This window comes from Plecotus auritus (genome assembly GCF_963455305.1).
Source record: "Plecotus auritus genome assembly, chromosome: 10".
Taxonomy (NCBI): Eukaryota; Metazoa; Chordata; class Mammalia; order Chiroptera; family Vespertilionidae; genus Plecotus; species Plecotus auritus.
This window is the reverse complement of record NC_137785.1, coordinates 5,661,292-5,678,206: the sequence shown is the minus strand read 5'-3', so window position 1 is coordinate 5,678,206 and position 16,915 is coordinate 5,661,292. Positions and strand designations below refer to the sequence as shown.

General features: G+C 49.8%; 1 protein-coding gene across 2 annotated transcripts in view; it reads left to right on the top strand.

The window, feature by feature from the left end:
* Positions 1-14,845, top strand: part of CACNG7 (calcium voltage-gated channel auxiliary subunit gamma 7) — a 33,198-nt gene extending 18,353 nt beyond the window's left edge. The window contains exons 5-6 of one of the 2 annotated variants that reach the window (XM_080644890.1): positions 12,532-12,677; positions 13,242-14,845. In XM_080644890.1, coding sequence (XP_080501016.1) covers positions 12,532-12,677; positions 13,242-13,499 — 404 coding nt within the window. In that variant the 3' untranslated portion in view covers positions 13,500-14,845. The remainder of the gene's footprint in view (positions 1-12,531; positions 12,678-13,241) is intronic. The other variant, XM_080644891.1, reaches the window with a different exon arrangement.
* The last annotated feature ends 2,070 nt before the right edge of the window (positions 14,846-16,915 follow it).

The following is a 16,915-nucleotide window of genomic DNA, read 5'->3' as shown; positions in this document are numbered from 1 at the left end:
AATGCCCTTCCTCTTCGAGCCACAGTGCAATAACCAAAGTCAGGAAGTCTACCCTTTACACGATACTATCGCCAACACACGCTCCATGTTGCAATCTCGCCAGTCGTCCCAGCGCTGTCTGCTACCATCTTTTTCCCTCCTGACTTGGGATCCAACCTAAGAGCACACTTTGTACACTGAGTGGCAAGATTATTATGATCTCTGAATGCATAATAATCTGGTCACTCAGTATGTGTGTGTGTGTGTGTGTGTGTGTGTGTGTATGTATATATATATATATATATATATATATATATATATATATATATATATATTAGAGGCCCCAGTGCATGAATTCATGCATGGGTGGGTCTGGCCAGCCTGGCTAGGGGGAGGGGACATGGGACATGGGCCATTTGCCGGCCTGCCTGCTGGTCGAACTCCTGGTCAAGGGGACAATTTGCATATTAGCCTTTTATTATATAGGCTAGACACTGAGTGGCCAGATGATTATGATCTCTGAATGCCACTCAGTGTATTTCCTGCTGGTGTCTCTTTCGTCTCCTTTCTTTCTCTCTTTTTCTTTTTTCACTGTAACATTTTTTAAAAATATATATTTTATTGATTTTTTACAGAGAGGAAGGGAGAGCAAGAGAGAGTTAGAAACATCAATGAGAGAGAAACATCCATCAGCTGCCCCCTGCCCACCCCCACCCCCCACTGGGAATGTGCCCGCAGCCAAGATACATGCCCTTGACCGGAATCGAACCCGGGACCCTTCAGTCTGCAGGCCGTCACTCTATCCACTGAGCCAAACCGGTTTCGGCTGTAACATTTTTATATTTAGAATTAGGCAGCTGGACTCAGGTTACATGATCCCAATTTCATTGGCAACCTCCAAAGCATCATGGTCAGGAGCCAGTCGACCATAAGCCTTCTTCTCTCCAGCAGGCCTGATCAGGGCGTTGACCTTGGCCACGTCAATGTCACAGGGCTTCTTCGCAGCCTGTCTGACCTGGTGCTTGTGGGCTTTGACATCCACAGTGAACACAGTGTATTGCTGTCTCCTCTCTTCTCCACGGCTGACCCGGTGGTCGGGGGGAATTGGATGGTGGCACAGTGGGCAGGCTCGTTTCTCCTGGGTGCGCTTTGCCGAGGACATGTAGGCGGCCTTCGGAGCCTCAGTGTCTCTGGCCGCCGGAAGGCGGGTGACGTGCAGGTCTGCTTGTTCGTGTGGCTGTGGACGCCTTTCAGCACCGCTTTCTTTGCTTCTTAGCTTTCAGCGCCGTCTTCGTACAAAGGCTCTTTGGTCCGTCTCCTTTCATCGTTTGTCGAGTTCCTGTGCCTTTAAAAAAATGATCTTTCCTGCCGACTCTTTGAAGGGGTGCAGCCGGTTGTGTTGTACGATGCCCCAGTTTCCTCGGGAGCGGATTCAGGTTACACATTTTCAGCAGGATCGGCGGTCATGGGGTCAGCCTGCGCATTACTGGTGATGCCCGCCTCCGCCCCTAGGTGACGTGGGTGTGGGACACTCCTACAACCGAGGAAGTTCCTATTTGCTCCGAAGGTTGCAAATGGTGTTTTCTAACTCTGCAAAGAATTACTTTTTAAAAAATATATATATTTTTATTGATTTCAGAGAGGGAGAGAGAGAGAGAGAAACATCAATGCTGAAAGAGAATCATGGATTGGCTGCCTCCTGCACGCCCCACACTGGGGATCGAGCCCACAACCCAGGCATGTGCCCTTGACTGGAATCAAACCCGGGACCCTTCAGTCCGCAGGCCGAAGCTCTATCCACTGAGCCAAACCGGCTAGGGCGAGAATTACTTTTTTTGTTGTTGTTTGTAATCCTCACTCAAGGATATTTTTTCCATTGATTTTTTTTTTTTTAATTTTATTTCAGAGAGGAAGGGAGAGGGAGAGAGATAGAAACATCAATGATGAAAGAGAATCATGGATCGGCTGCCTCCTGCACGCCCCACTCTGGGGATCGAGCCAAAACCCAGGCATGTGCCCTGACCGGGAATCGAACCATGGACCTCCTGGTTCATAGGTCGATGCTCAACCATGAGCCATGCCGGCTGGACTTCCATTGATCTTTAGAGAGAGTAGAAGGGAGGGAGGGAGAGAGAGGAAGAGAGAGAGAGAAACGTCAATGCATCGATGGGTTGCCTCCCACAGGTGCGTCACCTGGGGCTGGGGATCGAACCTGCAACCCACATACGTGCTTGACCAGGGATGGGACCCTCGACCCTTCGGTGCTTGGACGGATGCCCTCACCACCGCGCATACAGCCAGGGCACATTACCTTTATTATTCATTTCAATGCTCACATCGCCCCCAGGTGGGGTATCAGGAACCTTCTTCAAACTAGTTCCTGTGTTCTTATTTGACATGTACCCCTCTTTTTCTTTCTTATTCTTTCTTTTTTTTTTTTTTTTTGTAGTACTTTTCTACTCTGTGTCATGAGTACACTTTGATGTCACTTTCATGGGCTTCAACTTAGCGACTTCTTCTGGGAGCCCTAGCTCCTTACAGAGTGGAGGGTGATATTAGAGACCAAACTCGGGGTGTTAGATGCGCTCGTTGCTGCTGAGGTGTCGCTGCTTCTGGAATCCTTCCGGACACAAAGCTGGGAAAGGGTGTCTGTTTGTAAAATAGGCGCTTAGACAGCGCCTGGATCCCCAGGGGTTCTCCCTTGCTTTACCCGCTTCTGATGTGTATCTTCTTTTTTTATTTTTTATTTTATTGATTTTTTGCAGAGAGGAAGAGAGATGGAGAGAGAGTTAGAAACATCGATGAGAGAGAAACATCGATCAGCTGCCTCCTGCACACCCCCTACTGGGGATGTGCCCGCAACCAAGGTACATGCCCTTGACCGGAATCGAACCTGGGACCCTTGAGTCCGCAGGCCGACGCTCTATCCACTGAGCCAAACCGGTGAGGGCTATCTTCTTTCTTTCAGAGAAAGAAGAGAACGCTAGTTCCCCAAACACCCAAGATATGTACACACTGGCTCAACCCTACAATGTGCACAGAATAATTTCAGAACTGCTACCCCTAGCCCACTCCCGACAAGAAACCCTGTTATGTGAGGTTCACTCTTTCTTTCCAGGCCTTCCTGTCTGGACTGAGATCTAGAATCAGAGCTCTCCATTCATGTTATTGGATTACTACGTTCCCACTCCTGTCGTTGGCCTCCTCAGACGTGAAGGCGGTTTTGCTTAGTTATGTGTGTTCATATTCGATTTTAGGTTTCCCCATCCTTGCTGAATGTGTCTTTTGAACACGTAAAATATTGGCATCCTTCCAAAGCTCCAAGTTCAAGGGCGAGTCACTTCCTCCCTATGGCTTCCTTCCTGCTCTCACCTGCCCCCTGCAGGTCGGCAGCTGTATTTGTTTTCCTTTTCCTTGTCTCTTTCCACAAAAATATGTGCATACATGTGTTCTAGTGTACCCTTCTTTTTATATATATATATATATATATATATTTTTATTGATTTCAGAGAGGAAGGAAGAGGGAGAGAGAGATAGAAACATCAATGATGAGAGGGAATCATTGATTGGCTGCCTCCTGCAGGCCCCCTACTGGGCATCGAGCCCACAACTCGAGCATGTGCCCTTGACTGGAATCGAACCCAGGACCCTTCAGTCCAAAGGCTGACGCTGAATCCACTAAGCCAAACAAGTTGGGGCATACCTTTCTTTTTTTAAAAAAAAAAATAATAATTTTATTGATTTTGGAGAGGAAATGAGAGGGAGAGAGAGATAGAAACATCAATGATGAGAGAATCATTGATCAGCTGCCTCCTGCACGCCCCCCACTGGGGATCAAGCCCACAACCCCAGCATATATCCGGAGTGGGAATCGAACCATGACCTTCTGGTTCATAGGTCGACACTCAGCCACTGAGCCAGCCACACAGACCGGGCTGTACCCTTCATTTTTGCTTAAAAGTAGCATCTGGTATGTTTCTTATACATCCCTCCCCCCTTTTTTTAAATATATTTTTTAATTGATTTCAGAGAGGAAGGGAGAAGGAGAGAGATAGAAATATCAATGCTGAGAGATAATCATTGATCAGCTGTCTTCTGCATGCCCCACACTGGGGATCAAGCCCAAAACCCGGGCATGTGTCCTTGACTGGAATTGAACCCGGGACCCTTTAGTCCACAGGCCAATGCTCTATCCACCGAGCCAAACCAGCAAGGCCCCCAACCCCCCCGCTTTTTTTTTTTTACTTAGTGATATAGTCTGAACTGTCACTGAATTCCATCGTATCGGTTCTATCACTGAATTCCATCTGTATCGGTTCTATCACTGAATTCCATCCTATCGATTCTATCACTGAATTCCCTCTGTATGGGTTCTATCACTGAATTCCATCATATCGGTTCTATCACTGAATTCCCTCTGTATGGGTTCTATCACTGAATTCCCTCTGTATGGGTTCTATCACTGAATTCCCTCTGTATCGGTTCTATCACTGAATTCCCTCTGTATCGGTTCTATCACTGAATTCCCTCTGTATCGGTTCTATCACTGAATTCCCTCTGTATCGGTTCTATCACTGAATTCCATCTGTATCGGTTCTATCACTGAATTCCATCTGTATCGGTTCTATCACTGAATTCCCTCTATGGGTTCTATCACTGAATTCCATCGTATCGGTTCTATCACTGAATTCCCTCTGTATCGGTTCTATCACTGAATTCCCTCTGTATGGGTTCTATCACTGAATTCCCTCTGTATCGGTTCTATCACTGAATTCCCTCTGTATCGGTTCTATCACTGAATTCCATCTGTATCGGTTCTATCACTGAATTCCCTCTGTATCGGTTCTATCACTGAATTCCATCTGTATCGGTTCTATCACTGAATTCCCTCTGTATCGGTTCTATCACTGAATTCCATCTGTATCGGTTCTATCACTGAATTCCCTCTGTATCGGTTCTATCACTGAATTCCCTCTGTATCGGTTCTATCACTGAATTCCATCTGTATCGGTTCTATCACTGAATTCCCTCTGTATCGGTTCTATCACTGAATTCCATCTGTATGGGTTCTATCACTGAATTCCATCTGTATCGGTTCTATCACTGAATTCCCTCAAATCTGTTCTATCACTGAATTCCATCATATCGGTTCTATCACTGAATTCCCTCTGTATGGGTTCTATCACTGAATTCCCTCTGTATCTGTTCTATCACTGAATTCCATCATATCGGTTCTATCACTGAATTCCCTCTGTATGGGTTCTATCACTGAATTCCCTCTGTATCTGTTCTATCACTGAATTCCCCCTGTATCGGTTCTATCACTGAATTCCCTCTGTATGGGTTCTATCACTGAATTCCCTCTGTATCTGTTCTATCACTGAATTCCATCATATCGGTTCTATCACTGAATTCCATCATATCGGTTCTATCACTGAATTCCATCTGTATCGGTTCTATCACTAAATTCCCTCTGTATCGGTTCTATCACTGAATTCCATCTGTATCGGTTCTATCACTGAATTCCCTCTGTATCGGTTCTATCACTGAATTCCCTCTGTATGGGTTCTATCACTGAATTCCCTCTGTATGGGTTCTATCACTGAATTCCCTCTGTATGGGTTCTATCACTGAATTCCCTCTGTATCGGTTCTATCACTGAATTCCCTCTGTATGGGTTCTATCACTGAATTCCCTCTGTATCGGTTCTATCACTGAATTCCATCTGTATCGGTTCTATCACTGAATTCCATCTGTATGGGTTCTATCACTGAATTCCCCCTGTATCGGTTCTATCACTGAATTCCATCTGTATCGGTTCTATCACTGAATTCCCTCTGTATGGGTTCTATCACTGAATTCCATCTGTATCGGTTCTATCACTGAATTCCCTCTGTATCTGTTCTATCACTGAATTCCATCATATCGGTTCTATCACTGAATTCCCTCTGTATGGGTTCTATCACTGAATTCCCTCTGTATGGGTTCTATCACTGAATTCCCTCTGTATCTGTTCTATCACTGAATTCCCCCTGTATCGGTTCTATCACTGAATTCCCTCTGTATGGGTTCTATCACTGAATTCCCTCTGTATCTGTTCTATCACTGAATTCCATCATATCGGTTCTATCACTGAATTCCATCATATCGGTTCTATCACTGAATTCCATCTGTATCGGTTCTATCACTGAATTCCCTCTGTATCGGTTCTATCACTGAATTCCATCTGTATCGGTTCTATCACTGAATTCCCTCTGTATCGGTTCTATCACTGAATTCCCTCTGTATGGGTTCTATCACTGAATTCCCTCTGTATCGGTTCTATCACTGAATTCCCTCTGTATCGGTTCTATCACTGAATTCCCTCTGTATCGGTTCTATCACTGAATTCCCTCTGTATCGGTTCTATCACTGAATTCCCTCTGTATGGGTTCTATCACTGAATTCCCTCTGTATGGGTTCTATCACTGAATTCCCTCTGTATGGGTTCTATCACTGAATTCCCTCTGTATCGGTTCTATCACTGAATTCCATCTGTATCGGTTCTATCACTGAATTCCATCTGTATGGGTTCTATCACTGAATTCCCCCTGTATCGGTTCTATCACTGAATTCCATCTGTATCGGTTCTATCACTGAATTCCCTCTGTATGGGTTCTATCACTGAATTCCATCGTATCGGTTCTATCACTGAATTCCCTCTGTATGGGTTCTATCACTGAATTCCCTCTGTATCGGTTCTATCACTGAATTCCCTCTGTATCGGTTCTATCACTGAATTCCCCCTGTATCGGTTCTATCACTGAATTCCATCTGTATCGGTTCTATCACTGAATTCCCTCTGTATGGGTTCTATCACTGAATTCCCTCTGTATCAGTTCTATCACTGAATTCCCTCTGTATGGGTTCTATCACTGAATTCCATCGTATCGGTTCTATCACTGAATTCTCTCTGTATGGGTTCTATCACTGAATTCCATCTGTATCGGTTCTATCACTGAATTCCATCTGTATCGGTTCATAGAGCTCCACCTCCTTCTCCTTGCACGGTGGCTCAGGACTCTGTTGGGTGATGTCTTATAGATTAGTTCATGAATCGAGGGCATCTGGGTGGGGTTGTTTCTGGTATTTTGCCACCATGAGCACCGGGTCTGCGGTGAATTGACTTGTGCCTGTGAACTTTCCTATCGCTGGACAGATATCTTGAGGGTAAATCCCTAGGAGTGAAGTTGCTGGGTTCAAGGGTAAATACCTCTGTGGTTTTGTTAGTTGTGACCACACTCCCCTCCATGGGCGCTGTGCCCTTTTGCATCCCCACCAGCAACATAGATGAGCCTCCGTCCCCCCGGCCTTGCCAGAAGAATGTGTGGTGACGCTTTTTAACTTTTGATGATCTGATACATGAGACGTGGTAGCCCCTCGTGGTGTTCACCTGCATTTCTCTTACTTTTGAGTGGGAGGGCATTTTGTTTGTTGTTTTTTTAAACTGGGAGATCATAAAAGACCTTTCTAAAAAAGTGATAAGGCCCTAGCTGGCTTGGCTCCGTGGATAGAGCGTCAGCCTGTGGACTGGAGGGTTGCGGGTTCGATTCCAGTCAAGGGCACATGGCCGGGTTGCGGGCTCGATCCCCAGTGGGGGTGGGGGGTGTGCGGGAGGCAGCCGATCTGTGATTCTCTCTCATCATTGATGTTTCATCTCTCTCTCCCTCTCCCTTCCTCTCTGAAATCAATAATAATATATTTTAAGCCCTAACCGGTTTGGCTCAGTGGATAGAGCATCGGCCTGTGGACTGAAGGGTCCTGGGTTCAGTTCTGGTCAAGGGCATGTACCTTGGTTGTGGGCTCGATCCCCAGTAGGTGGTGTGCAGGAGGCAGCTGATTGATGTTTCTCTCTCATCACTGATGTTTCATCTCTCTCTTTCCCTCTCCCTTCCTCTCTGAAATCAATAAAAGTATATTTTTAAAAATAAGAAAGTGATAAGGAAGGAGAGAGTTAAATGAAGTGACAGAGGGAGATGGGGAGAGAGAGAGAAATTGGGGGGAGAGCATTCCAGGGGAGAGAACAGCAAGTGCAAAGGTTCTGAGGCAGAAGTGAGCTTGATGTGTTCAAGGAAGCATGAGGAATCTTGTGGTCTAAGTAGAGGGAGACTGACCAGGGATGAGCCTGCAGACACCAGACCATGTAGTCACCGAAGTTCCGGGTCAGGAACGTTTTTCTGTAGAGGAGCCAGACAATAAATATTTCCGGCTTTCCTGGCCACACAGTCTCTGTGGCAACTACGTAACTTTGCCACTACAGCCATAGGCAATACGTAAATAAACTGGCTGGGTTCCAATAACGTTTTACTTACGGACCCCGAAACTTGAAATGCACAGACTTTGAAACTTGAGATGTTATCATTCACATAACCTAGAATCCATATAATTCTGTGGGGGTTGTTTTCTCTCACAGAATTCACAAGGCTGTGCAACCATCTCTATTACCTAATTTCACAACATTTTCCTCACTTCCCCCCCCCCCCCCGCAAAGACACTTCACACCCTTTAACAGCCAGCCAAAGTCCCCCTCCAGCCCATAACCCGGCAACCACTAATCTACTTTTTGTCTCTATGGATTTGCCTCTTTTGGACATCTATACTAATAATAGGGTAATATGCAAATTGGTCGGGACTCCGTCACAGTAACGACCGATCAGCAGGCTGCTTGCGCAGCAGGCGCAGGTGGGCAGGGACTTGCAGCGGCGGGGGCGGGGGCGGGGCCACGGCGGAGGGGCCTCTCTGCCATGGCCCCGGCCAGAGGTCTGCAGGTGCGGAGGTCTGCAGGCCTCCCCCAGCTCCGGCCTACCTTTTTGGGGCAATCCATCGAGGAGCCCCGGATGGGTGGGCGGGGCCTATCTCTTTGGGGGTGATGGACCGTGGGGCTCCCACACTGTGACAGGGCACAGGCCAGTCTGGGGGACGCCCCCCCACCCCCCCACCGAGTGCACAAATTTTGTGCACTGGGCCACTAGTCTATATATATAAAAGCCTAATATGCAAATTGTCCCCTGGGGAGTTCCACTGGGAGATTGGGAGTTCGAGCACTTACTATGACGTACACTGACCACCAGGGGGCAGTGCAGAATGAAGGAAGGCCCCGGCCCTGATCGTGGGACAGGCCTAGGGACCCTACCTGTGCACGAATTTCATGCACTAGGCCTCTAGTTTCATATAAATGCAACCATGCCATATGTGTTCTTTTGCATCTGGCTTCTTTATTTTATTTTATTTTATTTATTTTTTATTATCTTAAGTTTTGTTTTATTTTTAAATATATTTCTTTATTGATTTCAGAGAGGAAGGAAGAGGGAGAGAGAGATAGAAACATCAATGATGGGAAAGAATCATTGACCGGCTGCCTCCTTCACACCCCCCACTGGGGATCAAGCCCACAACCCAGGCATGTGTCCCTGGCCAGAATTGAACCCGGGACCTCTCAGTTCGCAGGCCAGTGCTCTAGCCACTGAGCAAAACTGGCTAGGGCTATTATCTTAAGTTTTACATATGTCTCCTTTTTCCTCAAATCACCCCCCCACCCCCGCAACCATTCCCACCCCAGGCAAGCCCCCCCCACCCCAGTGTCTGTGTCCATTGGTTATGCTAATAGGCATGCGTACAAGTCCTTCAGTTGCTCTCTAACCCCTCCCCCCCCCCCCCCGCACCTCCCCTGCCATTTGTCTCTGGATCTATTTTTATTCATCAGATTATGTTGATCATCATATCCCACATATGAGTGAGATCATGTGATATTTATCTTTCTCTGACTGGCTTATTTCACTTAGCATGATGCTCTCCAGATCCATCCATGCTGTTGCAAATGGTAAAAGTTCTTTCTTTTTTATAGTGGTGTAGTATTCCATTGTGTAGATGTACCACAGTTTTTTAATGCATCTGGCTTCTTTTATGTAGCATATTTTCTAGGTTCACCCATGTGGTAGCATTAATCAGTACTTGGTTCCTTTTTTTTTTTTTTTTTTGGCTGAATAATATTCCTTTTTATGGCTAGACTACATTTTCTTTACCCATGCCGCTGATGGACATTTGGGTTGTTTCTTCTTTTTGGCTGTTATGAATAATGCTGCTACAAATATTCACTTCCACTTCTCTTGGGCAGACACATAGGCATGGAATCGCTGGGTCACATGGCAGTTTTATTTTTAACACTTGGAGGAACTGCCAAATGCAGTTCATGTACTTTATACCTGCCACGAAATGTCATTCGTCTTTTCTTTAAAAAAAAAAAAAAAAAAAAAATATATATATATATATATATATATATATATATATATATATATATATTTATTTATTTATTTATTTATTTATTGATTTCAGAGAGGAAGGGAGAGGGAGAGAGAAAGATAGAAGCATCAATGGTAAGAGAGAAGCATTGATCAGCTGCCTCCTGCACGCCCCCTACTGAGGATCGGGCCCACAACCCTGGCATATGCCCTTGACCAGAATCAAACCCCGGGACCCTTCAGTCTGCAGGCTGGCGCTCTATCCACTGAGACACACCGACTAGGGCTCATTCTTCTTTTGATTAAAAAACAATACCACCTAGCCAGTTTTGCTAGGATAGAGCATCCGGGTTCGATTCTGGTCAAGGGCACATACCTCAGTTGCAGGCTCCTTCTCAGCCCGGTTCATGCAGGAGGCAACCCATCCATGTGTCTCTCTCACGTAGATCTTTCTCTCTGTCTTTCCCTTCCTCTTCCACTCTCTCTAAAAATCCATGGAAAAATATCCTCGGGTGAGGATAAACGTAAAACAAAAAACCAAAAACACCATTTAGTTACATGCAAACCGTTCTTAGCTAGTAGGCCATGCAAAAACAGGAGGGGTACTGGACTTAGCCCACTGGCCATAGCTCGCTGACCCCTGTTGTAGGCAATGGCAGGAAATACCGTTTATTCTGGGGGTGACGGGCACACAAGTGTTTATTTGTAGGATTCTGGGTGGGGGAGGAGGGGATGCTGATAAGGATTACATGGATTCATTTAGGGCAGGGGGCTGGGTGGCCTCCCGAAGCTACCCTCGGCATGGCGACTGTTAGCAAGGAAGTTCATCTTTAGGAAGTGATATTTGCCTCTTAGAGATTCTCAGCCCGGACCCCTCCCTCTTCTCCACCTTCCTGGTGCCCCTCTATTTCCTCATCTGAAAATGGACATAAAAATGGTACCCACTTGAAAGGGCTGGTGTGAGGTTGGAGTGAGTAGATGTATATATGACACTGAGAATGAACGGTGCCTGGCACAGAGCAAGACCTGTGGAAGCAGTTGCTATTATTATTATTATTATTATTATTATTATTATTATTACTAGAGGCCCGGTGCACAAATTTGTGCATGGGTAGGGTCCCTAGGCCTGGTCAGCGATCAGGGCCAATCGGGGCCATCTCACCCAGTCCTGATTGGGGCCGGGCCGATCAGGGCCTGCTGGCCTGGGTGTGGGATGGGGGGAAGGGACCCGGGGAGGCTGGCCAGCAAGGGGGAGGGACCGTGGGAGGTGGGTCAGCTGGCTGGGGAGGGGAACTGGCCGGGGGAGGGACCACGGGAGGTTGGCCGCGGCCTGGGTGAGGGACCAGGGAAGATTGGCTGGCCATGAGAGGTTGGCTGTGAGAACGCACTAACCACCAGGGGGAAGCTCCTATATTGAGCATCTGCCCCTGGTGGTCAGTGCATGTCATAGCAACTGGTCAACCGGTCGTTCGGTCGTAAGTTCGCTTAGGCGTGTATATATATATATATATTATTGTTCGCTTAGGCGTGTATATATATATATATATTATTGTTATTGTGGCTACTATTATCCATACAGCCTCAGCTCAGGCCTCCTCCTCTTCTCCCTAGAATATAAAACTTCAGTAGTTTCCCCTCCAGTCTCTTCCCAGAATCAACCAGCCCCCAAAGGACCTTCTAGCGCTCCAATCTGGCCCTGTCTTCCTTCTGCTCCAGACTTTCCATGGCTCCCGAGTGCCCTGGCCATCAAGGCCGACCCCCCAGCCTAGCATGCGAGGTCTCTGCCCCCTTCTCTGGCCTCCTTTGTGGTGGCTGTGGCCCAAGGTTATAGTCACATGGATGGGTCAGCTCATGCTCAGCCTTTGCCCTGCTGGTCCCTCCGCCCAGAGCGGTATCATGGAGACTCTTACTTTTCCCTGGGCCTTATGCTGTAGGCCCTGAACAAGTACCATTCCTCCAGGAAGCTGTCCTTGGTCCCCCCCTGACCCTGACCCTGACCTTGACCCTGCCTGTTGACCCACGGCCATATTTGCCTTCCCCAATTACACTGTGAGCTCCTGGACACAAGTTTTGGGTGAGGGAGAAGGAGGAGGATTCATCTCCCGCATCCCTGCACCCAGCCAAGGCCCAGCACACAAGGGGCATTAAAAAGGTAGACATTAGACCAGGCCAGAGTAGGGAGGCGAGGGAGAGAGCCGCCGTGGGAGGGGGAGGGCCCTCGGCTGGGGGAAGGGGTCCACTGCTGGTGGACCAAAGGCACCCCTCTGCTCCCCAGGCCTCTCCTTGGTAGTGGGCTTGGTCCTGTACATCTCCAGCATCAATGACGAGGTCATGAACAGGCCCAGCAGCTCCGAGCAGTACTTCCACTACCGCTACGGGTGGTCTTTTGCCTTCGCCGCTTCCTCCTTCCTACTCAAAGAGGTGATGTCTTAGGGCCCTCAGGAGCGTTTTGAATGGGGAGGGGTCATGGGGGCCTGATTCCCGGGTCCAGGAGGAAGGGGAGACTGGGGGCGTGGGCTGGATGAAGAATGGTGGCTGAGGACCTAACTAACCCTGGGAGGGGGCTGGGACTTGACTCCCAGTTCCTGGGGGAGGAGGAGGGCTGGAGGCCTGGATTCCTGGGTCTGAGGGAGGAGGGGCTGGGGGCCTGGACTCCTGGGTCTGAGGGAGGAGGGGCTGGGGGCCTGGACTCCGGGGTCTGAGGGAGGAGGGGCTGGGGGGCCTGGACTCCTGGGTCTGAGGGAGGAGGGGCTGGAGGCCTGGAATCTTGGGTCCTGTGGGGGGAGAGGGACTGGGGGCCTGGACTCTTGGGTCCTGTGGGAGGAGAGGGACTGGGGACCTGGGCTCCTGGATCCTGGGTGAGGAGAGGGGTGGGGACCCAGACTCCCGGGGTCCTGGGGGAGGAGGGGCTGGAGGCCTGGAGTCTTGGGTCCTGGGGGTCTTGAGCCTGGGCCGGCCCCTGGGACTGACCCCGCCTCGCCGCAGGGGGCTGGCGTGATGTCCGTGTACTTGTTCACCAAGCGCTACGCGGAGGAGGAGATGTACCGCCCGCACCCCGCCTTCTACCGCCCGCGCCTCAGCGACTGCTCCGACTACTCGGGCCAGTTCCTGCAGCCCGAGTCGTGGCGCCGCGGCCGCAGCCCCTCCGACATCTCCAGCGACGTGTCCATCCAGATGACGCAGAACTACCCTCCCGCCATCAAGTACCCGGACCACCTGCACATCTCCACCTCGCCCTGCTGAGCCTCGCCCCGCGGAGCCCCCTCCTCCTCCCCGGAGGCCTCCCTGCGGCGCAGCTCCCGGGGCTCCTGGAACTCCGCTGCCCCCGGGAGGATGCAGCTCTGGCTGTGGCCCCGCCTTCTCCCCCATGACCACGCCCATCCCCATAACCCCGCCTCCTTTCCCGGCCGTTCCACGCCATTGGGTCCTTCACTTCAGAATGGCCCACTCCCCCTCTAGTGCCCGCCCCCTTTCTCTGAAACCACGCCCCTTCGTTGGCCCCGCCTTCCCAGCCTAGTCCATCCTTCTGGGTTCCACCACGCAGGTGCCCACCTCCCCTGCGCCCCCACCTGCCGCCTTCACAAAGGGGCGCTGGGCTGGAGAGCGGGGTCCGGCAGCCGCCAGGAATGCCAACCATCCTCTTCTCCCTTCTGCTCCCCATTCTCTCTTTCCTGGCCCCGTCTCACCCCCCGGATCTTGGGGGTCCTTGAGGGCAGGGAGGGGCCTCTTTGCTCCGCCCACACGCGGGGTGAGGGGGGGCGGGTCTGAAGGCCGTGGGGCGGGTTCATCCTGTCTCCCCCACATTTCTCTGCTCCTGGGGAGGCCCCCTTTTTCACCGCCGGGCTCTTCTCCGCCTCCTGGGGGTCACCTGCCTTTCCGTGGGCGCCCGCCGTCTAACTAGTGTTCTTGCTTTCTCTGCTGCCCTTCGCTTATCTTCCTTCCCCCCCTTCCTCCTCTAACTCTGTCTCCTTCTTCCTTTCCACCCGCTCGTCCCAAACCCCTGGGTGCCCCCAGCCCTGCACACCACACAGGATGGAGACCTAGGGTGAGGGGATCCCACGCCGTTTCCACACCTGCGCCCGCCTCTGCCCCCTCGAGGCCCCGTCGGGGGAGGGAGAGACAGTAGCGGGGGTCGACACCCCCCAAACCTCGAAGTCTTCCATTTTTTTGGCACCTCCCCGCCTCCCCCCCCCCACCCCATCATTGAAGTTCCCCGTTCCACCTCAGACCCCAAACTCTGGCCTCTTTCAAGGGTCCGTCCTCCCCCTTGGACAGATTTGGGGGGTGTCCCAGAAATTCGTCCACCCCCCCTTATTAGGGGAGGAGGGGCGAGGTAGCACAGTGTTGTACACGGAAGCAGAAAGGCCCCCGGGGTGGGGGGAGGGACGGGGGCTTTTAGTTTGCATCTTAGGGGGGAGGGGGGAGGGGGGACCGAAGCAGTTAACTTGTCTTTACGCAGCGATTTTTAACGAGGCTGGGGGGGGAGGGGGGCTGTGGGGATGGGGGAGGGGTGGGTGGGGGGCCTGGCTCTGTTATTTACCGTGTATCATATGTAAATACCAAACAGAAACTTCAATAAACTTTATTTCAAACACGTCTCTGCCTGCCTGCGGTGGGGGGAGGGCTGGGGTGGGGTCTCTACCCCTAGGGTCAGGGAATGAGGTTAGATTCCCGTTTGTCAAACAGCTTAATCGGCATCATTATGAACAGCAGGACTTTATAAAACATGCAGGACAGCAGACGACACGGGTCAGGATCAATAAAAATGAGCTCTTGGGACTGGTCTGCCCACAGACCTAAGTGTTACCATTAATTGCACACCTACTATGTGTGAGCTACACACATTCCTCTCAGGAGCTCATGCCAGGCTCCCAGCAGCCCAGGTGTGGGAATTATCACACACTCGCACACGCACACACAGACACACACTGGGCTCAGACCTGTGATCTCACCGTCTACATTTAGGGTCTAAAAACAGCCTGAATGTTCGAAAAATTTGTTCTTGAGATGTGTCTAAAAGGAAACATAACAAACACAGTGCTAGCCCATCAGTTCTGTACCTTGGTTTTTTATTGCTATTATTTTTAAAAATTAAATTAAAAAATTTTTAAAATATATTTTATTGATCTTTTACAGAGAAGAAGGGAGAGGGATAGAGAGTTAGAAACATCGATCAGCTGCCTCCTGCACACCTCCTACTGGGGATGTGCCCGCAACCAAGGTACATACCCTTGACCGGAATCGAAATCGAACCCGGAACCCTTCAGTCCAGTCCGCAGGCCGATGCTCTATCCACTGAGCCAAACCGGTTTTGGCTAAAATTTTTTTTAGTTTTATTGTTTTTCAAGTTTTTCTTTTAAAAATACTTTTTATTGTTGATGGTATTACAGATATCTCCCATTTTCTTCCCCTTTCCCCCCTGCCCCAGTCCCCACCAACTCCCCCATGCCTATCCCCCCACCTCCCAGCCCCCCCAGGTCCTCACCACCCTATTGCTGGTGTCCATGGGCTATGCATATAAGTATATAACTTCTTTGGTTTATCTCTTGTTGTTTTTTAATATATTTTTATTGATTTCAGAGAGGGAGAGAGAGAGAGAAACATCAGTGATGAGAGAGACTCAATGCCTGGCTGCCTCCTGCATGCCTCCCAGTGGGGACGGAGCCCACAACCCGGGCATGTGTCCTTGACCGGAATCAAACCCGGGACCCTTTAGTCCACAGGCTGCCACTCAATCCACTGAGCCAATCAGCTAGGGCAGTTGTTGTTTTTAAATCATCACCTGAGATCATGTTTTTATTGCTTTTAGAGAAAGAGGAAGGGAGAGAGAGAGAGACAGAGAGAAACACTGACGTGAGAGTGAACCATGGGTTGCCTCAAATTCGCAACCTGGTCAGGTGCCCTGACCGGAAATGGAACCTGGGACCTTTTGGTGTATTGGACAACACCCCTTGGACTGAGCCACTTTGCTTTCTCTCCATTTCACGTCCGGGGACCCTCAGAACGTCAGCCACACCCACATTTTATCAAGCACATGGGGTGTCAGACACCCTAACCGGGAATCGAACCAGTAACCTGTCAAACCCGTGCTGAGCTCTCTTCCTTGATTACCTGATTGGATTCTCCTGGGACGGCGTTCCTCGGAGCCCATTTTGCAGATGGAGAAACTGAGACTCAGAGAGGTCCCGCTGGTAGGATGCAAAGGAGAATTCATACCCAGGTCTGTCTAACCCCAGGGTCACCTCTCTGAGCGGCTACATTTTACTACATTTTAGGAATTGGATGCAAACTCCTTCTATGACCCGGAGCAAGTCATTTTAATCTCTGGGGCTTCGGTTTCTTTCTCGGTCACAAAGGAGGGGGTTGGGCTAGCTAGCAGGACCTTCTGGAACAGGGAGAGCTGGAGGAGGTGGGGTGTAGATTAGCAGGAAAGAATGAAGGTTCAGCAGGACCCGGCTCCCTGGGGGGAACTATGCTGAGTCATTTTCAGTGGTTTCAGGAATTCGGGGCGGTCATGCTCAAGGTTTGCGATGGCAAATATGTTTCCGCTGCTTTGCCAAAATGAATGCAATGCCCCCTGGCTGCCCGGAGCACAGTGCTGATAAGGAGCTGGAACTTCTGCTCAGTGGGGAAGGATGTTCCTATCAATTAGGGCTTCC